The sequence below is a fragment of the Ceratosolen solmsi genome, unplaced genomic scaffold, assembly GCF_000503995.2.
Source record: "Ceratosolen solmsi marchali unplaced genomic scaffold, CerSol_1.0 scaffold35, whole genome shotgun sequence".
NCBI classification, from domain to species: domain Eukaryota; kingdom Metazoa; phylum Arthropoda; class Insecta; order Hymenoptera; family Agaonidae; genus Ceratosolen; species Ceratosolen solmsi.
Window position 1 is genome coordinate 4,894,192 of NW_011948423.1, and position 27,932 is coordinate 4,922,123.

The 27,932-nt window shown below is 27.4% G+C and overlaps 1 protein-coding gene across 1 annotated transcript in view; it reads right to left on the reverse strand.

Annotated features, from left to right (window-relative positions):
* Nucleotides 1-341: 341 nt before the first annotated feature.
* The window catches only part of LOC105362408 (SAM and SH3 domain-containing protein 1), a 29,076-nt gene continuing 1,485 nt past the window's right edge, over nt 342-27,932 (reverse strand). The window contains exons 2-16 of the mRNA XM_011499849.1: nt 26,422-26,427; nt 23,049-23,238; nt 21,255-21,421; nt 17,711-17,757; nt 16,976-17,115; nt 14,979-15,140; nt 14,491-14,547; nt 5,090-5,156; nt 4,018-4,195; nt 3,599-3,824; nt 3,368-3,505; nt 2,141-2,572; nt 1,866-2,063; nt 1,325-1,475; nt 342-1,258 (exon numbers count right to left, since the gene is read on the reverse strand). Of these exons, the coding sequence (XP_011498151.1) occupies nt 1,032-1,258; nt 1,325-1,475; nt 1,866-2,063; nt 2,141-2,572; nt 3,368-3,505; nt 3,599-3,824; nt 4,018-4,195; nt 5,090-5,156; nt 14,491-14,547; nt 14,979-15,140; nt 16,976-17,115; nt 17,711-17,757; nt 21,255-21,421; nt 23,049-23,238; nt 26,422-26,427 (2,386 nt within the window). The 3' untranslated portion in view covers nt 342-1,031. The remainder of the gene's footprint in view (nt 1,259-1,324; nt 1,476-1,865; nt 2,064-2,140; nt 2,573-3,367; nt 3,506-3,598; nt 3,825-4,017; nt 4,196-5,089; nt 5,157-14,490; nt 14,548-14,978; nt 15,141-16,975; nt 17,116-17,710; nt 17,758-21,254; nt 21,422-23,048; nt 23,239-26,421; nt 26,428-27,932) is intronic.

Genomic DNA, 27,932 nt, shown 5'->3' on the forward strand with positions numbered 1-27,932 from the left:
AAACCGTCATTACCTTTACATCTAATTAATGGAGCTATTTATAGAATATTTTAGAAGCACAATTTCTATTTACAACAATATTCGTTATATAACTACAATAATGAAGATGGCAATAATAATGATAATGACGATGACTTGGACGATAATGTCTATAACCATGACGACAACGACGACTACGTCGTTCGATGAATAATAATTAATAATAATAATTAATAAAAAATAATAATAATAATTAATAATTAATAATAATAATAATAATTAATAATTAATAATTAATAATAATAAATAAATCAATGGTAATGATTAGGAATAAATAAATCAATGGTAATGATTAGATTAACGATGATAATGAAAGACGAAAACAATAATTATGTATTAATACTAATTTTAAATTTTACACTGTACAAAGATGTACAAAAGATCCCGTTTGCTGTGTTACAGTATCATCACATACATTGTTAGTTCTTAAAATCTAGTCAGAAATTTGGCAAAGGTAGCTTTAATACAAGGTATTGTAAAATTAAAGATATAGAAGAATGCAATAAAGGTGGTATATACAAAATATGATGATACATAGATCAAGAACTTTTTGATTCTCAATTTACTACACCGGCGATTATGGCATATTCGGGTTATACGCACCCGAGGGCGGAGATTGTCTTAATCTTCCTTTCGTCATTTTCGTAATAGCACAAAACGTTTAAATATTTTAAAAAAAATGTTTCATACGAACGTCATATAAAAGTTAAAACGAATATTAGAAATATTTTAATAGTAAGCAAGTTTAAGTACAGTCTTTATCTATGTATTTTTATTAATTATGTAAAAACACTTAGGTCGTAGTATTGGAAGAGTGAAAACGATTAAATTGTATTGTTAATCAAAATATCGATATATTTTATGATGACAGTGTTATGCTTCAGTCCTAACGTTTTGTGCTATTAAAATTACAATTATCACAAGAGCAGCTAGTAACTAGCAAGGAGATAGGACGGCGAGATAAGTGATTATATAATGATTAGAACAGAAAATTACTGATCTATCGGAGCACCAATGCAGCTCGAGGTGCCTGGTGCTGGAAGATGAAGTGGAACGTTGGCTTGAAATTCAGTCGATTTATTATCTGTCGACTCGGCATTAAGATTATTTTCTGATCGTTGATATTGTTTTCTTCCTATCCCCAGTCGCGATACACCAAAATCAATGCTGGACACTTCGTCGGAACTTGATCCGGCTAATTCCTCGCCCTCGCTACCCGCTGTCAACGAGACAACAAATTAATACATTAATCTATTAAGCCCACATTTTTATTTTTTCCACTTACATTGTAAATCGTGTAGTAGTTGTACAGCTGTGAGAATCTTGGCTCGATGGTCAGGTTGCTGGATACGTAGATAGTCAAGGTCGGCTGGTTCCAACTCTCGAAATAATTCAAGATCTTCGTAACCATTCAGTAAAAATATAGATATGTACTCCTAAGACGAGAATATGTAAAATTCGTTATTACATATGGACGAAATAATAAATAGGAAATGAAATATTTGCAACCTAACGATACTGGTGATAAACTGAGAAAAAGCAATCCGTTTATGGTTTGTTTCGTAAACAAACTTTTACATAAATTTGAAGATAATTTTTTTTTAAAATAAGTTTTGTTAAATTGTCTTTTACGCTTTAATATAGCTTTACTTTAAAGGCGAACAAACCATAAATAAATAAATAAATAAATAAATAAATAAATAATAATAATAATAATAATAATAATAACAACAACAATAACAATAATAATACAATGAAAGATTAAAGAATTTGGCAAAACTATTTGAACCGACAATTGCATTGTCATTGATAATACATAAATTTACCTTTAAATTCATCCGCTGTAGAAGCTCAGGTACGGAACCTGGTTTCTGCCTATATTTTTGCCCCCATTTTCCACGTCGAGTGAAGCGTTCGTTCAAAATTTCAACGTTTATAAATTTAAAATGGCCAAAACGATTGTGCACCATACCTTTCCAAAGACCACTATTATTCATCTGTAGTACATCGATCGTATCGCCCTTCTAAAATACATTAATCAATAAGCGAATGGGACGAGAATGAACTATTAGCGTAAGAAGTAATCGGCCCTTATACATACTTTAAAAGCCAAAGCCTCTTTGTCATAAGGACTAGGCATGCAATCGACCAGAGCTCTAGCACGACAGAGTACTGGCATCGGGCCAAAAGTACTCGAGGATGTGCTCGATGCCGTTGGTGGCTGCAACTCAACACGCTGTGAACTATTCGACTCTCGATCTTCGCAGGATATGGAACTGTGATTACTATCGACGCGCACGAGGGCTTGAGTGCTACTGGAGCCACTACCGCTGGGGAGACTCTCGACGCTACTTGCACTGCACGGAAAAGCTGCATCGCTTATCGAGCTGCGCTGCTGCCTTAGTCGTGAAATTTTCCGTTGAACATCTTGGCGAAGAGTCCTTGCTCGGCCAACGATACCACTCGCAGCTGCACTTACGTTAACTTTAGTATTACCGCCTACAACCCTTATCTCATTTTCACAATTTTCCAGCTAAAACAAACGTGAAATATTCTTACATATATATATATATATATATATATATATATATATAAACTTTTGAAGTTTATCTATTTCATCGCATCTCGGTAATGAATGATAGATGAAGTATGGCTAGAGATAAAGCTAGCTCTAAGAAGGCTCGTGATTTACAAAAAAAAAGAAAAAAAAATCTCCATAAATATCTAAAACTTCAAATCTTATAGTCATACTATATAACGGGGCAAAAATTCTTGAAAAATCAGTTTAAATTTTAAATTCAAAATTAACCTTTTTCTTCGACATTAATAGTCATTCTTAAATATTTCATCTCCTTTCTAATATATATTGAATTAATACAATAATAATAATAACCGACATCAATGGTTTTAATGGTTCAATGGTTTATTCACATAGTGAAATTAAAATCATACGATTGTATGAATCCGTTTTGTTTTATAAACGACGATATCATCGACAATATTAATTTCACTATATATATATGTGTGTGTGTATACATATGAGTTTGTATTTGTATAGTTCGTTTATATTATGACCTTATTATAAATGAATGAATAAACTTAAAGCTTCATAATTGTTAAACTATACTATAATCTATCATATACTGTATACTAATATTCTAAAAAAAAAAAAAAAAAAAAAAAAAAAAAAAAAAACGACATAATCGCCAGATAGAATCTTCTTTACGTCACTACATTGTTCAGAACATAATTTTATGGGGTAAAAAGTATTTAAAGCGTATATACAGAAATAAGATAATTTTAGACGAGGAAAAATAATTATACGTACTGCCGATATTGCTGGTATGTTCAAACGCTTCTTAGCTTGCCATTTGCCAGTTCCTACCCTAATCCTTTCCGTATCCTCATAATCGGTACTTTGGCTTCGAGGTGATTCTTCGTTATCATCTTCGTCGCTACTCCGACTCTAAAATTACAAATATAAACGAGAATGAAAATATTATACCGTGCATAAAGCAAAATGAATGTCAAAGCATTCGATTATTAACGCAATGGTAACCTGTAGGTCGCTACTGGCATATTCGCCGCTTTCTCGCGAAGCTCTCGAATGCGTTAAAGGTATTATGGTAGGCGGATTATTATGTCCTTGAGGAACAATTAGTCCCCTCATAGTGGATTGGCTTTTTCGTGATCGCCCTTTTGGTAGGCTTATATCACCAGCTGTGCGTAATGAAATGATACTTTCTTTGTGATTCTCCGCAGTAACATTCATTGTGTAACAGCCCCTAGTGAAACAACAACGTTGGCTCAAGCTTTAGCAATTGAAAAATGTAGAAATTCATTTTAAGTATTTGCATTGAAATAGAAAAGTGACCAATCGTCATATAGCTTTGTTATTATCAACTTAATCGTTGATTAACATTTTAGCTTTTAGAACTACGGCTTTCAACGTACTTATATCGTTATTTCTCCTTTTACCTGTCATTTTCTACGGCTGTACTTGTATCTGCTTCACTGCTACTACATCCCATCAAAAAATCTTCAGGATCGGATTCATATGGAGGTTCATCGTACCAGTGTTGGATTCCTCCACCTACCACTTCTAATGTTCTTAAGTCTCCGCATCTTGCCTCTTCGTCGTACATGTATGTATCATCTATTAATGAAATACATAATTCGCTTACAATATTCTAATATTACAATGAATTTTTTTTATAAAATATATAGGGACTTTATCGTTTATAGTATTTTTCAGATTATCCATGAGTACAAGATTTTCCATTCGAACAATTATTTATATATTTGAAGCCAAACATAATATGTCATGATAAATATCTTCATTAATAAAGTGAAAAATATGCTGCTACCCGAGCCACTGCGTGTCAGTCCAAATAACTTAAGCTTGCACAATATTTTTATCAATCTATTTACAAGCGACAATAATTGTTGTACTTCTTTATAATCCTTTAAGAATGGTATTTGGAACTAAGTTTTCGTATATCTTCAAAGCAATTAAATTTAAACTCGAACATTCATTTTAATTTTTATCCGAAGAAAAATGAATTAAGATTTTCAAATATAATAATGGGTATACTTCAACAAGATAGAAATAGAAAAAAGTTATGTCTATATATTTTCATAATCCTTTACGCGGTTATAACTAACGGATAACGAGATTATTCTAATTATAAAGGTTCATAAATATATAATAACTGCGAATTACATATGGGACAATCGCTTCTTTTTGCAGAAATTTTCTTCATTAATAAATGCCTTTCGATAATTTCATAATAAATTTGAGAATACGATTTATAATCTACTATATTTTATTTAATAAGTTTATTCATTTTAATTAGCATTTCTTATAACTTGATTCTTAAATAAGTTTGCAAAATAATGTTGACATTTTTTTTTTTTTTTTTTGTTTTTTTTTTGTTTTTTTTGTTTTTTTTTTCTTAACTTGAAATCATGTAATAATAGACTATAATGAAAATATTTTGTCATTTTTATTACATTCAATGGTAGTGAAAGGGAAATTTTAATTATTTACCTCCTGGATATTGTCCTTGACCATCTCGCCCTAACTGCATTAATCCTTGCCGGATGTCCCGTAGAATCTTCAATAAAAATAAATTTTTATTTTTTCACTAAATTTTATTTAAACCATAAGGATGCAATGTTTTCCAGTAGAAAAGAATATTTTTAAACTTACTAACAAAATAATCATTTGAAATTGTTTTATTTAATTAATAATTTCATTAATTATTAACATAAATTTCTGTTATGCCATTTCGTTTATAATTTAAAAAATGTATGATCGTGCAGATTTGTAAATAATTTGAAAAATAAATTTCGGTGACATATGTTTTAGAAATTAATGATAGACAACGTCTATTTAAAGTAGTTTAAAAACAAACAATATAAAAAGAATATAATATTAGTATAAATATTAATTCAGACACCTATGTATATTTAACAATTATACAGAGAATTTACATTTTTTATTAAATGACGAAATTAAAAATTGTACTTAAACAGTTATTCTATCACTTTAAATAAATGATTTTTAAAATATGTTTTTAAAACGCTTGAAAGAAAAATTGTATACGTAAGAAAGAATTGGTCAAAATGACGTTTAGTCAGCAAAATTTGTTTTCATCTAAAATTATCACGTGTTTTACAGTCAATTATAATCATTTAAAGTTTTAATTTATATATGATATAGTATTCGATACATTAATAATATAATTGTTCACGTTATGAATATACAAAGTTACAGTTTCCTTATTTAATATTCGGCATTATTATTTTATAGAGACACATTATTTATGACTCCCAACAATTAATGCATCAGTTATTTTATTATTCAAACAAGAGCATTAGTTGTTATGCAATTTGTTATTTATCAGTAAATATATACTCTTAATTTACAAAGTGGTTAATAATGTACAATAAAGTAAATAATGTATTAAAATGAGGTGCGCAGTGACGAAATCTATATATAAAAAAATAATTAATATATAGAATTAGGTTAAAAATATTATACGTTGCATGTATTCCTATTTATACTTACATAATATATGTTTACATTCCTCGAATAAAATTGTCACAATTTGCTCAGTTATTACTTTATTTTAATTTTTAACATATTAAAAAGTATTTTACGAAAAGTTGATAATTTCATTCAAATACATTTGGTCTTATATTTTCTCATTACAAAAGGATTTTTTACTTGTTATATGTGTGCATACGTACGTAAAAATTTCATGTGTAAATTTTTAAAGCATACACGTGTAACAATACTTTAATTTATAAGTTATTATTAATGTTTAACATACATAAATGAGTTCAGGTATTTATTCCTATAGTTTTAATTTTGTATGCTGTTAAGAATATTTTTCCTGAAAACTGCTGTGGAAATCACTCGAGTCTTTCGGTATTGTGTAAAATGACTGGTCGGAGTTACATGTGCAAGTGCAAATGGAACGAGTTACTCCGCATAAGTGTTGCGAAGAATTGGAGCTCCATAAAGAATTTGCGTAATGGAACAGTTGGGAACAATGGGTCGGCGCTCTTCACTCGGGTAACCATCAAGAAATAAAGACAAATCTCAAAGATCCATTACATTACATATACGTGTATAGTACGTAACTCGGCATTATAATAATTTACATCAAGATTTTCTTAAATAATGATTGAATAATCGATCGTACCATTCCTTTTCCATTATCGGAACAAATATTTTCATTTTATAGTTATAAAGGTGAAAAACAGACAGCATAATTTGTAACAAATGTATTATTAAATTTTTGGGTTCTAGTATTTATTTTGTATACAGTTAATTAGTTTACATACATTCGTCTCTGAAGTATGCCTTCCCAGGAGTAAAGCGATGGCACCTTTCATTTTAGCAGCATTGTCTGCTGCATTTAGCAATTTGACTCCATGCTTACCTTCCTAAAACAATATGTAATATATATTATTGTATTTTTATCAAAATTTCCAATTAGATATGTATTTAGAATAGTTCCTATCGTCAGGTTTATAATATCGATATTTTATAGAATAATGAAATTTAAACAAAATTCACAATCGGTCGAGTAGTAACTGTAAGAAGTAAAATCATTTTATATAAAATAAAAATATTATTTTAATTTATCGTTTTCTTTATCAAGACACTTTTAAAATTTATTATTGTTATGGCTGTATAATTATGAAATGTATGTAACATTATTTAAAATATAAAAATTAATTTGTTCCCATATAAATATGTATAAAATAAAGGTATATAATATTACACATATATATGCATAATAAATACAAATACATTATAATATTACAATACATGTCAATATATTAAATATCATTATAATATTTAAATGAAAAAATGTCAGATACCTACAATATTAAATCATTAATTGCAAATAAAATATTTTATTGTATTGAAATTTTATTGCGTAAAATAAGTTATATTTTAAAATAAAATTTAATTAAAATATTGCATTACATATTATGGACGGTTGAAAAATATAACAATTCAATGAAACCCTAATAGTAAAGTAATATAAAAGTAGTATAAAGTAGTATAAGCCCTGGTTGACAAATCTACTTTGGTAATTAAATCAATACGAATAGCAGAAAAAGACTTACACAACACAACTATTACGATTCGTGTTAAATCTATAAAACAAAAGATTATATAAGACAAAGTCAAATTGGATAAACGGAGAGTTTTATTAACATTAAAATTTAATTTACTACTAATGAAAAATTTGAATACGAGAATAATCAAACTTTTCAACTCTCAAATAGACGAGTATACAATATTTTATTGGAAAAGTTGAGTATAAAGGATGTATATGTGTGCGTGTGTTTTTTACTCTTTGAGTTAATATACGTAAAATATGTTTAAAGTAGTGATTTGTGATATTTAATAATTATTTACAGAACATTTTTCACGCGTAATAATTCACTCCAATAAAAAAGAGAGACAAGTTTAAAAGTTCAGCTCCATTTAATAATAATGTTTGATAATCTTTGAAAAAGCTTTGTAAAGCGTTTTATTAAATGGGAAAAGGATGGAAAATGTTTTTTTTTTTTTTTTTTTTTTTTTGGAAAATTCAATTAATTACTTTGATGCATTATTGTGAATATTTGAATTTTAATGTTTAATCATATTTTTGTAATTCCATCGATATTTAAAAGTTTTTTCATATTATTTTTTAAATATCATAATTTATCCTACATTAATTAATCTATATTAATCCTCAATTTTACTTCTATTCAACTGATGTGGTACATTATGTACAAATATCTAGAATTTTGAAAAGAATGTATCCTACATAACTAAAAATTAAATTATATAATAATTTACGTAGTTCCCGATGGAGTATTCATTAACAACATTAACAAATACAATGAAATGTATAATCGATGGTAATTCCGAAGGTATTTAACACCGAACTATAATACAAAGATTATATATTTCTGTAGGTTTACGGACATTATCGCGTAAACTACACATACTATATTGTTATTCCATAATAATAATATATGCTCCATACTATTATTATAAGCTAGCCTATATTCGAAAATTTAATAATAAATCTTTTTTTAATATATCTGAAAATTGTAAATATCTTCCTTATCTGTGAATCAATTAATTTAATTAATATTAATAGAATAAAACTAATGCAATCATAAATGATTAGATTACATTTAGCTATTGCACATGATAATATTTGATTATCTTGTGTTTAATTATAGATTCCTACTTATATATATGCCCATGTATCACATTTATTATAAAAACTTGTAGATAGCAAATTATGATTTTATACACGCAGGCATACATACACAAAGACATAATATACTTTTATTTACATTTAATATACAAAGTCGTAAGTAATTTTACAGTATCATATTTATTTTGTACCTTTACAAAGAATTTCCTTGATTTTTAATACAGGAAAAATTAAAATTAATAATTTAAATTAAAAATGTAATAAAACACTAAATAAACAAGTAGTATTCACAGTAATATTATCTATCAACATTTGATTAGAATATTAAAAAGTACTTTTTTTTATGAGAAAAATCTGGTGCTTTTAATAGAAAAATGTAAAAGACAGTTCAAATGAAATATACTATGAACATAATTTACTGGACAAGATTACTTTTCGTTAACATTTTTATAAAAATAACATTACTCTAGTGACATGGAATTAATCAATAAAATAATAATAATAAGTGCAAGGTTTAATCGCAATATTCATTTTGTTTATTTGATATCTGATTATATGTTTCATCCCTTTTACATTCATATTTGTTGGCTTTCGCATTTCCTTCTCTTTCTCTCTCTTCTCTCTCACTTTTCTCTCTCTCTCTCTCTCTCTCTCTCTCTCTCTCTCTCTCTCTCTCTCCCTCTTCTCTTCTCTTCTCTTCTTTCTCTCTCTCCCTTTCTCTCTTTCATTCTTTATGTTTGACTAGGTAAATCTTTTCTCATAGCAGTTACATTCAACTAAACTTCTCTCAGGCTTGGCAAGCGTTGTTCGTTCGTTCGCGCACGTACAGCACTTACACACACTCACAAACAAACACACACGCATACATTGAAAAAACAACTCGCGGCATTTACGTCTACATATCAGCGAACGAATAATGAAACTCTGCAGAAGGTGCTTTACCTCTTCCAAGTACACAGAAAAGCAACTATGAAAAAAAAGAACAAAAGTCTCGCTACTTCTAGATTTCTTGTTCCTTTCCCTTGCTCCTCTTCTTCGTTATCGATGACTTAAGCGAACAACTAGAATAATGTACATTTTATGCCAGAATATTTACAAGTAAAATGTAAATAATAATCTAATTGCTACTACCCAAAGTATACACAGCCCATATAATGATAATATAAAGGTGCCTGCATCAGCTTTTATATACGTGTGATGGTATTCGTCTATGACTAGTGTGTTTTATAGTGCAAAAGTTATTATAATTTACTACTCTATTTCAGCCGATGGAATAATCGTGATCGTAAGATAATTTCCAAAATTAATTCATAGAATATCAATGCTAGTATTTATAATATATTAATTTCAATAAATCGAAAGAAGCATCTGTTTTCTCGAATCATTTGGCCCTTACACGAAGGGCATTTGGATGCCGAAACAATTATTATTCAATTCGCGCTTTTATTTAAAAGAGCACAATCAATATGAAAATTGAAATGTCTGAACTTGATTGAACAGAATGTACAAACAGAATAGAAATAGCTATTGAAAGGCGAATTTTAGGTGGCAAATTTTACATGCACACCTATACGTATATGATTTTGCGTCTTATCAATCTTAAGAAATATAAAAAATCGATTTTATTGAATAATTGATGATGATTTCGTATTATGAAATTTGTATTTACAGAAATATTATTTTTTTATAACCAGCTATCATAATATTTATGGTTAATTATTTATCGTTAATTATTTATCTACAGATGCAAAAAGAAATGAAAAAGAAATAACAACCACATTAATTAAATGCATAAATTAAATGGAATATATATATTTGTTGAATATACAATCATCTTTTTTTTTTTTTTTTTTTTTTTTTTTTTTTTTTTTAAGTTTTAGCTATTGTCTTAACTGATATGTCATGTATATTGCTAACGTTACGCACACACAGAGTAACTGTATGTACTTAATAAGTGCTTTTAACACTCGCTAAGCGCACACTGATTATAAACATGTAGCTCCAATGACCAGTTAATTACGAAAGTGCTAATACGTGTTATTTCTATATAAATATATATACAATCATTAATTTTATGGAAGTGCAATAAAAGCGTATTTATTAAATCTAATTCGTTACATTATGAATTTCCGGTGGCCATGGCTGTGCGAAAATATTTTACAATTACTAATAAGCTAAAATCTTATAAAATTTACGCCTAGCGTACACATTAGTACAATAAACATACACTTTATTCTCTTTCATATAGGTGTGCATAAATGCATATTCGCATACACGCAATCGCGGTAATAGTCTCTATTATCGATTAACATGTACATCGATAGGCTTAAATACTGTCAATGTTAAAATTTATGAAATAGCACATGAGTCATGGAAATCATCGATGTTATATTTCTAGGGAACAACACTCCAACCAATACCCAAAATAGGTAAAAACATTTTCTCTAAGCTCATGCTCGTTAAAACTCTCTTTCGCGTTATCTTTCTTTTTATTTAATTTATTCTTGCCACTTGTATCTTTTTATTTGTTGCTCGAAGCATTAAAGAGAATAAACTGTAGATAAATAGTGTAGAAATACAATTACTGTGCAGAGGTAATTTGAGAGTAAATTTTTATCTAAAGTTGCAATATTTTAATTTTATATACATATTAGCATTTCCACTGCATTTATTATATAAATAGTGCACATATTGTGGAATGGATTAACAAACTAACGTACTTCTAAATTAGGGATGGTCCAATAATTAAGAATTTTGTATAACTATGGCAATCATTTAGTTTAATAAAATAACCGGCGTTAAATAACGTATAATTAAAATTATACGTTAAATATCACTCGATACTATGATGAAAAACATGTAACAGCAAATTAAAAGAATTATAAGCAATTAATAATATAATTCTAATTAATTCTAATTGCTTTTACCTAATTTTGTAGTTAAACTTACTTAAGAAAATTCAAATAGAGAACGTTATTATGATATACATAATTTTTACATTGTTTGTTGATATAACACAAGCTCAAGTTGTTTTATAATTGATTTATGTGAGGTGTTTAATCTAATTTATCTTTTCATTTTTCATCGATATGTATTTACCATAAATCTAAATGAATATTTAAACTATATGATGAATTTCTTTGCAAATACAAAATATAATAATATTATGAAGAAAACTCGAGATAAAGGATACTAATGAACTAAAATTGGTTAACAATACTTGATTTGTAATAAGATCAGAGTATCAGCTATTTAAGTGTATGCATCATTATTATATATAAATCATAATTGAAGTAAAAATGCCTTGTCTAATCTTTATTCAATAAGCTGTTAATACTGTATTTTTTTTTGTTTGTTTGTTTTTCGTTTTGTTTTTTGTTTTGTTTTTATATATAATAGAAAAAAACTCTTATCGTAAATAAAGAAAAAATAAAGAGCGATAAATCTAATTACCATGCATAAGTCTACTATACAATTGGATAACTTGACTGTTAAATTACATTTCTTTTATTAATTAGATGAAGCTTACCTTAATTCGAATGACAGGTGTGGAAGGAAATGATGGCGTATCTTATGGCACAAAATAGAGCTTCGTAGTCAAGGAATTTCGTAGTCGTCGTTTTCTTATTTGATTAACTTAATGGAGCAGCAATAAAGAAGTGCTTGAATTAGCACTTCAGCTAACGGTTCTTTCTATTAAAACTTTATACACATCACTAAAACTCTCTTCTACACAGACTAGACTTTAAGGCACATATACACTTGTATTTTTATTCGTTCGCTCATTTGAATAATTAAATGAAACTAGGTATCAACGTTGTTATTTGCAGTAAATCACTTGGACACGAATTCATTGAAAATACGTTATCTGTATAAGTTAATTTGCATAACTTACGAAATGAATATTCAAACTCAGTAGGCAATTCCAATATTTCACAAAGCCTACGGAAATACGACAATTTATTAAGCGTATTCATCACAGTGTATGGGTATTTCAAGTTTGGCCTTCTCGTGGTCGTCACTAAATATGAAAAATAATACTGCTGAAAAATAAGTTCCCCGGCTAAATTTTTATACATTAGTCCTTAACACTCTTTTTTCTCAATAGTATATTCATCACGTGCTGAGACTCTCTATCTTAACACGAAAGATCTTATCACATGTGTATATTATAACGATTAATTTTTTTTATGAATTGTGAATAGTAAGCAGAAAAATGTCGTACCAAGCCTTTCAAAATAGTAAAAGTCATTTGCTTGACTTTTATCTTTTATTAAACATTATTTTCCTTCGAAAAAATGATCCAAGATGACCGCAAGTTGAAAAATCAAAAATAAAATTATAAAAATATAACGAATAATGTGGAGTATTCATAATACGAGAATGACTGTATAAGTATTTTCGAAGGTATCGGTATTTCCCACAAATAACTTGTCTATAAATTATAAGTAACACGATATAAAGTTTAATTAAATGAAAATTTTTATCTTTACATATTATTCTAATAGGCAAACCAGTTTTACCTCTTTTTTTTTTTTTTTTTTTTTTTTTTTTTTTTTTTTTTTTTTTTTTTGTATGAATTAAAAATAACTTTGTTCTCCGAAATTTAAATTATGTTTAATAATTGTTATTATCAGTTTCGAAATATTCATTATAAAATAATGAGAAACACATCTATGATGTTGAACTCGTACAAATTTAATTTTAATTCTCAGCACTTCGCTCAGAAAGATTCTACTTCATCTATAAACTTAAACAACTATTTTTTATACTAATGGTAGCTCACAAATATGCGCACACATGCACGCTTGTAGATATAAAGACAAACAAAAGGGATCATCTACAATATAAGTATATAAAAATTTGAAACATTATACTGCATAAATAATTTGTAATAAATACCTGTTGCACAATTCGAGGTTAAAGAAAATATTTTTTTTGTAATAATCAGATATGTTGTTATTAAAGTTTGGTAACTACAATATTTTAGCATAAGTATTTTCACAAATTTTTTCGGGCATTATATAAGTAGCTATTAAATAAATTATACAACTTTCTTAACTTACTCTAAAATATTTTTTAATATGTTATTCTAAAAAAGTTATTACGGAAGGGAAAATAAAATTATGTATAATTCGTTATTATCTCTATTATTTATAAGGGGTTTTAATATTGTACTAGTAAAGGCTATATACTAAAAACTATATACCAATTTTTTAGAATTATACGCTTATTAAATATTTAAATAATAAAAAATTGATCAACGCTACTTTAGCAGAGTAAATTTTCCATTCATCAGTGCTAACGAGCTTTTTAATTTATACTTCATAAATAATATTTAAAATATATTTAAAAAATACTCTCTAAGCAGGTTGATCTTACACAATTTTTATAGAAAATATTTGAATTTATAAGAAAATGTAAAATTATTTGTAATTACTTTTAACTGCACATGTTAATTTAAATCCTTAATTTTCAAAACTCTTTAGGCAAATGTAGAAAAACCTAAGATTCAGCTTTTCAAAAGCTTATCAAAAACGTTCAAATTAATATATTTATTAAAGATCTAAAGGATAATTGGTATTTTCAAAGCAATTGTTATAATTGTCTAGCAACAACAACAAAAAAATAAATATATATATATATATATATATATATAATTAAAAATTTGAATGATAAGTATCGTAGGGAATATATTATAACCCACCTGCTCATGCTCTTTGTTGAATCGCTCTTTTTTCTTCATTGCTTCCTGCACTTTCAACTACAAATAAACATTGTTATTAATGAAATATTTCAGATCATTAAAAAATATAATCCTAAATATTATTACTTCACTTAAAGCTCACGAATATCAATGTTGTCTATTAATTTAAATATGTTTAATTAAATGTTAATTGTAATCCTAAAGGAAATTCTATTCTACAAGCGATAATACACGTGCTAATAATCAATATAAAATATTATAGTTCAACTGAATTCTATCGTGTTTAAAAATAATTATAATTCATTTTCATTTATTATTTTAGAACGAATATTTAATGTTTGTTGATTCTTAATTTTCATCTCATGCTTTTGGAAGACGCAATTGCAAGATTAATTATATAAACATAAGCATTATGTTTATCATCAGGTTAAAAGAAAAAGCTTTTAAATGCAAATTACCGAATAAAAAGAAATATAAAATAATTATACCCTATGTATGGTTTCTTCAAAACTGTTAGTTGGGCCTCCATTTGTTTGCAGATATTTGACTCGATCGTAATCACGAGGATCAACCATTGAACGCAGCACAGTGTGTCCCACATCCGAAGTTATCCCGAGGCCGCTTTGTAAAACGCTATCCGGTGTATCAACCTGTTAAAGTACGTAAGAATGTGTGTAAAATTGAGGCAGGTTTATTTTAAAATTATTATTGTTAAATTTAATAGAACATAATATTTGGATATAATTGAATTTTAATATTAAAATAAATTATAAGTCTATGGGATTGTAAATTAGGAGATATCCTTAATATATATGATATATTGAGTATATGAGAATTTTTAATTATATTCATTGAATAAAATTACATTATTATAAGACAATGATATTTTATAATAGTAAATAAACTGTAGTATAAGATTTCTCATTGTCTCATTAAACAAAGAGTATTGTTTTGAAATATTGTATATTTTGAACATTATATATCGTATATTTAAAATATTACTACTCTATTGAGAAAATAATGGCTTAAGAACTAACTCGAAGCCAATTTAGCAATATTTTCATTAAACGAATTGAACAGATTGATTACAAATTTTTATTTGAAAAGCGATACCTGCAGAATAGGAAATAGTCGGTTTTCAACAATTCCATAAGTATGTAAATCAAATATGATTGTTTATTCATTTTAATTAAAAGTTTCCCTTTTAAACATCTAAATACATAAAATTTATAGAATTCTTATTGTTGCAATATTAGAAACTTCTATATTTCAGCCATTTTCAACTTATAGCCTTAAAACAAACATTTTACTCTTTCTCTTTTGCAAAAATGAACTAAATATTGTATTGTAAGTATTGTTTTTTTGTTTTTTTTTTTTAAGTTTTTGTTTTTGTTTTTGTTTTATTTATCGCCGTAAAAACTCGATTATTCTACATTTACTTGAAAATTTTAGACTACCATAAGAATTCAGACTGAAAAAAAAAATCAAAACATTATGTACGTAAATATATTTCTGTAATGAGTTCCAACTCTTACGACTCTCATTATATTTGCAGTAGGATGATCTTCAATTGAGAAACGTGGGGTTTGGGTTTGAGTGCACTCGATTCGGCAGCTGAAACCGTGGGACAAACTCTGCTTTTTTCTAAAAACGAGAAATGCGCCGAAAAAAGCATCGGTCTGGCCTTTTCTCGTCTACCCTTTTCTACTCGACTCAACGACAAAGTTAGTAATGCACTTTATATATTTAATGAATGTAATCCAATTGAATATAAATATTAATTATAAATTTACAAGAATTTTTTTTTGCCATCCTCAGTACTTAACTAGTCATAAATGTATTGTTTTTTATTTAATAATCCCTTGCCTCAGCATTCCAAAATTAATGTGAATTTGCTGGGCCGACATCAAGAGATTGATTATGAGGAAACTCAATCCCATTTCTACTTTTGAGATATTGCTGATCTCTCGATCAACGATACTCGAGAACTTAATCTTCTTACTTTGTAATCAGTATTAATAATTCTCGGCAACAATGCTGACGTAGAGTCTATTAGTAATCTGTGAGCGCGTTGTATCACTCGTACTGCTTTAAATCAGAATTTTTTCCTTTTCATGGTTCAACATTCGATATCTCTATGCAGATTTACGCCTCTGTCTATATAGCACATTTTATCTTCTTTTATAATTAATTTAATTTTAGTAATCTAATAATATCCTTGTATTGTAAAACAAAAACTTTTATTTTATTAGATTTTCAATGCCAATACAATTGATGAGTTCATTTTATAAATATATGCTAAATTTCTTGCAAAAATAGATAGAATACAGATAGATTACTTTATATGTAGCACACTTTTACCATACCAATAAACTAATATTTCTTTATTCATCGATAGAGAGAAAAGTTTTTTTTTTATACTCTATTATAAGAGATTAAAAAGAGTTTATAATTTACATAATTGTAATATAAAAATTACTCTTACTCGTTGTGGTACACCCATTCGGGGTAATTGATGACGAGGTGAATTATGTACTTGGCCATGTTTTTCTTTTCGATGTGTCTTTAAACCTCTTAAAATCCTTGAAAACGTTGTTTTCTTCTTACTCGTATTTTGTCCTTGTTCTAAAGTTAAATATTTAAAGAATATTATATTTTTGAAAGAAGGAAATATATTATTCCTAACATGTATTTTGTTACCTCTTGTAATTCCAATAATTATAATAACAAAACAGAAAAAACAACCGAAGATAAAAACACGTTTAATAATTTACAAGATTAGTTTTAAATTTTCGATAAGAATTTAAATAGATTTGTTATTTTTCCAAGTTTATAAGACATTAAATCAAATTAATTACTAAATATTTATATTTGTAATTATGGGAATACTAAAATCACATATTTGTATATTAAACGTTTCAAAATAATTAATTGCCGTACAATTTTTAAATAACTTCACAATGTATATTTTAATAAAAATAATTACTTGAAGAATATAATGGTATTTATTTACATATATAAACGATAAAATAATAATGTATTAATTTTTGTATTAATAAAATAATATATCAATCATGAATTTTATCAATCACTAATTTTATTGACAATTAATGTTTTTAAGGTAAAATACGGCGAATAATATTTTTAACGAATTATAAGTATGGAATTTTCAGGTATGGTAAGAGCATTTTTATTTTTTATTTTATTTATAAAAACGTACCATTGGGCGGAAACTCGTAAAAAAATGCGGACCTTGGACTCAAACAACTGAAACAAATCATTTTTAATTACATATAGTCTGTGCACAAAAACTTTTTAACATTGATGCATCTAATAATTAACCTACATAGCAAAAACTTTAATTTATAATAACATAAATAAATATTCTCTTTTACAATAATATATCGTTAGTATGACGTTTTATAACAATTATAAATTTCAGTAAGATTGTTTCTAACTTAAAAATAATTATAAATAATATTCGCAAGATTTTTAAAATTATTAAAATGCAAAATCCATTAAAGAGTGAAATAATTATATATTAATGCAAAATATTTGATGTAACGGTTAAATAATTTTTATAATTATTTTAATTTTTAGTGAATATACATTTGCATGCATATATTATGAATTATAGGAAGACATTCTTTTATAATAATTTAATATTCACAAAACTAGGAAATATGTTCACACAATTGATAAACTGTGAGAAAGTATGTAAAAGCTATAAAATGTAGCTTATGGAGCGGAAGGCAAAATGGAGAAAGGCTGTGTGCTAGATTTCAGAGACCCGGACAACCTGTAAGTCTTCCGGGTAGTGGTAGCTAAACTAAAAGGAGAGTGTTGTGTAAACATACTGATAAGAACTGCAATATTGTATGCTTAAAGACACAAAGGTGTCCATCAGTCTACCCAGCTTTTATAACGAGAAGGGTTTTTAATAATTATTTGATCGGCCTACATTAGGTAAAAATGTTTTGTATTATATATATATATATATATATATATATATATGATAATATGTGAAAAAATTAAATGTACTTTCAAATTTATAAACGATTGATTACAAGATGATAGCTTTTAAAAGTGCAAAACTCATGAGAATCCGAATTTGACATTTAATTATGTAAAAATAAAGATTCTAAGGAAGGATAGGGAGTAGTTGTGCAGTCTAATGTGATATATATATTATATATATATATATATATATATATATATATATATATACATATATAAACGGATACAAAGCATATTTGTTTGTAAAATATATATAGATAAAATGTATCGAAGCTTTTATTTTATTATTATAATTATCATGCAAAATAAAATGTCCCTTTTGACAAATAAAAGGTGTATGTCGTTTTTATTATATATAGAAAGTAATCACTTTATTTTGTCCTTGTTTCATGTATTTGCTAAATTATTGGAGCTCAACGTAAAATATTGCGCGATATAACAGCAATAGAATGTTGTAAATATTTTGTTTTATTTAAAAAAAAAAAAACTAAAAAATCGAAACACGAAAGTTTGGAGTTTAATTTAAATGTGTCAGATTGATCCTATTTTACATCAAATTGCATAATAAAAGTTATACGAATAGTTATATGAATAGTTATATGAAACGAGTAATTTCAAACTAATATAAATATTAAGAATGATATCGATACGAATGATTATTCGCTCAAACTGAAATCCGTGAAAATATGAATATAAAAATCTAATAAAAACATGACTTTGAAATGTAAAAAAGAAAAAATTATAATAGTGAATAACATAATAAATATTAAAATATTTTACAGTTTTATAATAAAAAAAATTTGCGAATACAATAAAAGCCGTAATGGTAAAATATATATTACTTGAGTTTAAAAAATGAATAATACAGACAATATAACTATCCTGCCAAGTTTAAGAAAAACTTTTTAATTACCTAGCTTAACTTGAACTAGATTCATAAAAGTATTTAATATTAAAATAATAAATCTGTTACAAAGAAAATTGCTAAAAATATGCATAGATAGTGTTCGATCATATTTGAAGTTGAAAGTTTTAGTTACATTCTTATAAATACACTTCTGGAATATGTTAAATAAAGGTATTGAAGATAGCTTTTTTTTTATATTACAGCTACGTAAAGTTTGTGAAATTTTTATAACAATAAACATCTTGCATATTAAGATTATATTAAATAAGATTTTTACTAATACGATACCCACCAAGTATGAATAGCAAGACTTATTAAAACTTATGAATACGAAGAGACTTCGTAAATCGAGGACCAAAAAATAAAAAAGGTTTACACTATTCGCTATCCTTGGCAAAAAATACGAGAAAGTAGGAAATTTTATTTATGTTTTTAACATTAGAGATAAAAAGGCTCCTATATTTTTATAAAATTCACCTATACTTGTAGCTCTGGCGTATGCAAACTTTTGTAAACGTATTTCTCTGAATAATTTATTTCAATATATTATAAAACGAACGCGTGAATAACCCTTAAAAAATATTCAACTATTTTTTATTCAACTTGAGTTTATATTAATATATAATACTTATATATGTAATACATAAAATTGGATATAAAATTTATGAAATAAACTATTCTTTGATCTGAAATTCTCTTATAGAACAATTGAGATGTAGATCTGATAATTATAAATTTTAAACGTGACCTCGAGCGATAAGACTAAAAAATTAATTTGAATTATATTAATTTCGAATTAAAATTGGCTTTAATTGCTCGTTATAGACGATTGTGCGATAGAAATAATATGAGAAATAATACTTAAAAATGTATCGGATACTTTCATAAGTTTATTAATTTTATAAATTACAATATATATATATAATGTTATAGATGCAATGAAAATTGTTTCGTGAATACTTGAGGGCGTGCGAATAAAATGAACGGAAAGTACGATTCTAGTTACGCTTCATCGAAGTGAAGTGCAATAGGGAATTAACAATTCAAGAATACGGAAATATAGGACGGTGAATAGCTAGTAATATTAAATGTTGGCTGGCGCAGCTAAACGCCATATATATAAATATATATATATATATATATATATATATATATATATATATATATATTCCTTATATATTAGCAAGAATATTAGAGACGGTAAGTATAAATGAGCTGAATGTCGAGCGAAAAGCGGTTAGATTTCATCTTCAATGAAAAGTCGACGAAGAAATGGAGACTATTGGGGCAGCACTCGAGCAGTAACCATTGGCAGAATGGGACAAAGAGATTCCAACGTAGCCATCGCCAAAAGCAGAAGTCAAGACGTCGGAGCCGTGTGCCAATGATAGATAAGAAAGTAATACAAATATAGACGATACATGATATACGGCGAAGTTGTATCTCTGTTACGTCCAACTAATGTAATTAAATAAGGTTATTTATTCTCGATCGAGCAATTTCTTTATTTTCCGATCTACGTATATGAGTATACAACTTAACTTTGTCACTTCAGTTAATACAACACAGAATCAGCACATAACGACAATTGCATAATCAAAATATTAAATAAAATTTTAGTTACCGATCATTCGCACAGAGTTGTATTAATTTTTCGTTTATTAAATCGATATGGGCAATTGGACAGTTTCATTAGTCGAAATAGTTTACGCACATTCAAAATATATTAATTACGTTGGTACGCTTATACGAGAATATGAGACAAGATGTAATATTAAATATGAGTAAAGATTTTTATTAATAAAAAAATTAATAAAAATAATTAAATATTTAATCTCACCTCTGGTAAACAGATTGTTGCTGGTGAACGTTACTATTAGTCAATGCCATGTTTTGTGTGACCAGCGCAAGCTTTTGTTGTCTTTGTTGTAACATTTGACGACCAAAAACTCCATATCCAAAACCGTAGATTTCATCTTCTTCTTTATCACTTAAGCAACTCGATGGCTGTTGATAAAAAAACAAACAACTGATTATTAATAATCTTAATAACAATTATTATCAAATATTGTTGCATAATAATTAAGTCGTGACAATTGTCAGTTTCATCATGGATTTACGATATTCATAATAAAACGTCCGGTATAATAATCAATTATATATTAATGTTATTATACTATCGAAAATAAGAACTCTCACATTCTCATAAAAAGCAATTCTCATTAAAACATACACAATAATTCGAAAAAATAAAATTATATTTAATATGGATTTAATTCTGGATGATTAAAAAAAATAAAAACTTAATAAAGTAAATCGTACATTTGAATTAATTATTTAAACGAAACTTTTTCTCTATTTAAGTGCAAAGATAATTTACGAGTTTAATCGTATTTAAAAAAAAAAAAAAAAAAAAAAAAAAAAAAAAAAAAAAAAAAAAACAGATTTTTAAATATTAAAAATATTGAATTTCCAAAAGATAATTGAGTATTTTTGAGTTGTGTATTACTATTTTAGCATAACAATTGATTTCGTAAAGAGTTGTATTTTCAAAAACTATGATTTTTCATTCTCTTAGCTATACTGATTTATACTTAATTAATCATTACATCACTTCATATTATCATAATAATATAATAACATAATACTTATCATATTGATTTTTATTTAAAAATTTATTTAGAACTTGGTATGAAGAATATGCGATATAATTTGTAAGAAGAAAATATATAAATCCATATCGATGTACCAGAATTTAAAATTCTACAACATAAACAAATATTGTCATGGGTAGTCCTATAAAACTCTTCTGTTTTCTTAATTTTTGCTAATACTAATAAATCTATCTCTTTTCCGTGACTTTTAATATTTATCGTTATACATATTATGCAAGCGAAGTCCTGTAAACATCTTGTTTGCATTTTTCCTACAAAATCCTTTGGTTTTCTAAATATTTTTTTCCGTAATCCCGCTTGAAATTCTGGACAATTATTCCTGTATTTGTCTCTCTTTTTTCGGCTTATTTCCTACTGTTTTGTTTTTGTTTTTGGAAATATATTATCATTAAACTGACTCTTTTCCATGTTTTTTCTCTCTTCAGTTCTCTATAATATTTTGCATCCACTGTGTTTCTCTAAATATTATAATTTAGGCACTCATTTATTGAAGGCAATAAATGCGTAAATAAATTCTCTTATGCTCTAACATTCTGTCATACTGTGGTTGAAAATCTAGATTATTTTTATTTTTATTGCATGTATTAAATTTCTAATGCCGTCGGCAGTGCCGAATCTCAATTACTTCACTCGTATCATGTCATAATACGAAACCGATAACAAATTCTGATTAATATATCAATCATCTCGAAGCTTCAAATCGATCTTATTAATAAAATCGCAGATGGATAATATTTATTTTAAATTATCGTCTCATTCTTTTTCGAAAAAAAAATCTTTTTCGAAAAAAAACAAACAATTACAACTTTCCATTTAAAAGTGCCATTATTTACTTTATTATTGACATAATTGAATAGTCTTTTACAAAACTACAGAACAAATAATCAATGTAGGTTGAGGCATAAAGCAAATGGTGCGCGAAAAGTTAAAATTGTTTGCAATGCAAAATAGTAGCTTACCGAATATTTTCCAGGAATGTAAATAGGCTGCGAGTGACTTGTAGTGAGTTGAGTATTAGACATTCTGGGAGACGTATTTGTTTCACGGCGTCGTAACTCTTCGAGGGGCTCAAGAACATCGCCATAATGTGTTCTCAAAAGGTCTGCATATCGCGATGCTAATCCTTCTAGGTATCCACGTTCACCGTCCTATTAATATATTTTAATCGAATGTTGTAAAATGGACATAAAATGAATGAAGAAGAAAAAAATAAACAACAACAACAACAAAAAATTTTAAACTTTATCGAATAATTTATAAGTGCATATAAATAGAAACTCTGTAAAGACTTGTAGGAATGAAATAAAAAATTAATCCCGCGAGAATTTTTGCATTTTTACAATAAGCAAATTTGCCCATGTAATAATTAGTGATGTGACAAGCTACTAACATAATTGAATATTATTATTTTTGTTTATTGAATTAAAGTATACATCAAACGAGGAGGAAAATGTTCCAGGCAACTTTATGCTGTATAATTATATAGCAAATTACGCCTGAGCGCATTCGGTACTTACGTACCATTTTTATTCATATTTTTTGAAAACTCCAAGGCAAATTTACTTTTGAATATTTAATTCTTATAATACTTTCGCATTATAGTCAAAGCATTAATAATGAATTTGATCAATGCATGTTGCAATTAGAAATTTCGTTATCATTAGTATGCGAGCAGCCAATTACAAGATAAAACGTTTTTAGTTCTTTGTTGCCTTCATCGTTTCTTTTTTTTTTCTTTTCTTTTATTTATTTTTTTTTTTTTTTTAAATTTCTAAATTTTTTTCTTTTGTTTCAGATTTCATATATTTTCCCTATAATATAGATTTTCTTATTCAACTTACGACAAATTTATACAATTTTTTACGTAAAATTCAACAAAATTTTGCAAAGTTAGTACGTATGATTAGCATAAAAAGTGCCAGTATCCATGGCGTTATAAAAACTTAATATAACCGTCCAGACATTCAATATAATAAAAACTTGCATAAGATAATTAAATTAAGAATGTAAATTAGAGTATTTTATTTCTCTTTCTCAGAGTTTGTATTATATATTTAAAATCTTTATGCGTGATTTATAAATACGTTATTCTTTATAGCTTTATAAGATCCATGATTTATGCTACACCTTTTAATTTAAATATAGATCTGAAAAATGAAAACTATACACTTATACGGAATATACGAAAAATATATACTTAGAAAATGTACGTTTTTTGTTTTCTTTCAAGAACGTCAAATTATTTATATACTCGAATATCCGACCTTAAAATAGTCACAGTTTATTTTATAAAAAGTATATACACATACAGATCGTAACAAGGCAAAGTCATCTTTAAGCTCTACATCTGGTGTACGCTGACAAATATTATCATTCAAACAGGACGTAATTATTACAGACACAAAGCATGCTTCTCACGAAGCTTATAAACAATTATTAACGATATTTTTGAAAATCTTAAATTCACAGGCAATTTGTCCAAAGCTGTCGTTCTGACATCGAGTCAAGAAAAAGCTCCTAAGTAAGCAGGAAGCCAATGGAATGGCCAGCGGCAAGTAAAGTAAAAAATTATACGGAACCTATATAATCAAAAAAAAAAAAAAAAAAAAAAAAAAAAAAAAAAAAAAAAAAAAAAAAACAAATAGAAAGCAAAAAGATAAAATACCATCTGATAGTTGTCAAAGATATCTTCGATACTCATCACGCTGCCGACGACCTGACTGATAAATCGAAAATTTATATTAGTCGATATGGTTAGAGAACTCATCTACAATTTCTCCAGTCTAAAAAAAATTTTCCTGACATGCCGGTTCTCTTCTTTCAGACCAGCGAAACGAATATTGACACAATCTCATTTGTATTAGTAATGACAGATAACAAGAAAATACATATCATTACGTATTCTGCGAATAGATAATTTCTTCCAACTTATCCAACAATGTAAAAACATCCAAGCCCAATGTAAGTTCAAGACTCTAGCCTAATTAAGAATTTAAATTGCCCTGCATTTAAAATATTAAACAAGCCGGATCAGCATTTGCGATAGACGACTTTACTTAGCATCAATTTTTAACGAATTCTTGGTAAACGGTAGGTGTTTGAAAGTTTTGGCTGGTGCAGTAACAACTTGGACAACATGCGCCTTATCATGGTAGATCGAGAGGAGGCGCTTACAACCCTCGATTGAAGCATGTAGTAGGAAGGAAATACCTTCTCGTTGCTATTCAAGTGCTAAGCAGTTACCGTAAAATCGAGAGTCAGACTGGCACGGTTATATCTATATTCGCCAAAGTAATGTAGGTAAAAGATCATGGAAATAGTGCTGGTCCTTTATTAACAATACAGCAAAGCACAATAGGCGTAATACTATACAAGCTAATGCTTTATAAGAGTCTAAGAACATCAAAGAACTTGAAACTCAACGAGTTGGGAAGATATTTAGGAGCCGGGTGTTTTAAACATTCGCGGAACGGGAAATAAACATAAATGACTATGGGTGGAAATGCTGAACACGTCCATATGCTATTAAAAATGTATCTCGTGACTCTATGATAAAAACAAGAGACAGTAATAGTTTGGTAAGTAAAATGAAATTTGATTGAATCTTTCATTTCGTGATAAAGTCACGCGAGCACATTCGAAGCCATTATAAGCTAAATGTATTGTAAGAGAAATAAGCCGTTATAAATATAGGCAATGCAAACAATCTTCTATCAGCCGTATAATTTACATAAAGTCAAGGAAACGAAAGGGCTGGGCTACGTTGATAACTTAGAAACAGACACATTAAATGTAAGTTATATTCGTTCATAATGTGAATAGCTCCATAATGTTGGAGGGAGTTTAGAAAATAAGGAATAGTTAAGAACATTGAGTGACCAGTATGACAAAGTACGTACATAAATTAAAAGTAATGGAATAGTGATTGACGATTAGCTCGAGTGATAAATGAAGGCAAAACAATAACTACTTACCGAGTAACTAAAGGAAAGAAATTATGCGCATGCGAGAAGGCAAGAGGGTGTATGTGCGCCTGACAAAGAAATAAAGAGAGAGAGAGAGAGAGAGAGAGAGAGAGAGAGAGCGTAGGGGTAACAGCGAAAAATAAAACGACTTAGCAACTCGTCTGGAATTTCTTTTTTCCTTCTTTTCTTTTCATTTTGACGAGTTGTCGATAGAGCTGTACACTTTTGTCCTGATGAGCTTAATTAGCGCCAGGGCTGCATAACACATATCAAATCTTTTTTTCTACTAAGGTAATTACTAATTGACTAATTAATGTTTAAGTACCAAAAACCTTGCTTAATTAATACGATCTACCGAGCTATCAATGGTGTCTACGGAAATACCTATATTTTTTTCATTTAAATAAATATGTATATATTTTATCGAAGCTACGATAATATTCAGATGAAAAGAGGCGTACAGCCTTTATTTATTTATTGACATTTAAAATTATTTTGAGCAATCTATAAAATATTTTAAAAGTTACTAACTCAAACTGTTAATTGATATTACTAACAAAAAAAAAAAAAAAAAAAAAAAAAAAAAAAAAAAAACTGTCTAAATTATAAAAATCCTATGTTTTAATCTTTTACGGTTATATTGCAATTATACTTGTAAATTTTTTCAATTTATCCTACACTATTATAAATGGGCGATTTCTTAATTTTTCTAATTTTCTTAATTACAAATATGGACTTAATTATGTTCATTTGTTATTAAACACTTTTTTCATTGTGTAATAAATTAACAAATAAGTTATTTTGTTATTAGCTCAACATTTACTTTATTCATTAAAATTCTTGTGCACATTGTTACGAGTTATTTTTCAATGATGCTATATAATCCACGAAGATAATTATTTACATTGAAGTCAGAGAATAGGATAAAATTTTATTATTATTACAAGTAGCAGCTTTTGAAGTATAAGAGATCATCAAATAAATGATTTTTCCTTTACTGTAAAAAGTAAGTAGGCAAAAACAGTCGGCATAATGCACTTGTATGTGGTTTTCAATTGGAAAAATTATATTTACAAAACAAATTTTATACATAAATATATCACGTTAATACAAAAACTAGCAACTCATTAATACTTATATAATAAAAATTAATAAAAATGACTTATCTTTATATTCAATTTATTACACCGTTTTATTATGAAGAGATAGAGATAAAATATCATATCCATATAAAGAATGGATTATTATATTCAAATATTATCCCGAGAATGCAATTATGCAAAGAAAGCAATTATTTTGAATTATTGCCCATGAGATTGAGATGACGACTGTTGCTCGATGTGGTTTTTTGAAAAGTGAGCGTTTGCCTAAATTAGTTTTAAAAGTGAGGTAATTCAGTTGCTGGGAAGCGTCGGTGATCAAAGAATAGGGCTCTTTAATTAGCGAAAAAGCCTGCTTTTCGATTAAAGGAAGCGTCGCTATTGAAAAAACTAATGAAAAAAGAAGAAGAAAAAATAAAAAATAAATAAAGAGTAGTTTGTGTTGAAGGAGGAGAAAGAAGGAGAAGATGAAAGAAAGAGGGCGGAGCAAGGATATAGAGAGACAGGTAGATAGATAGATAGATAGATAGATAGAGAGAGAGAGAGAGAGAGAAAGATGTAGCGCTAGCGGACAGTATCGATTGAGCATCGAATGCAGAATGCAGCGACACTTGGCATTCGACAACGACCAGATATATACACACGGGATCGTCGAGACCGACAGGCAGACAGCTTGAATGAATGACTGACAGACAGACAGGCAGACAGACATACATCCATACATAGATACAGCACACACACACACACAGAGAGAGAGAGAGAGAGAGAGAGAGAGAGA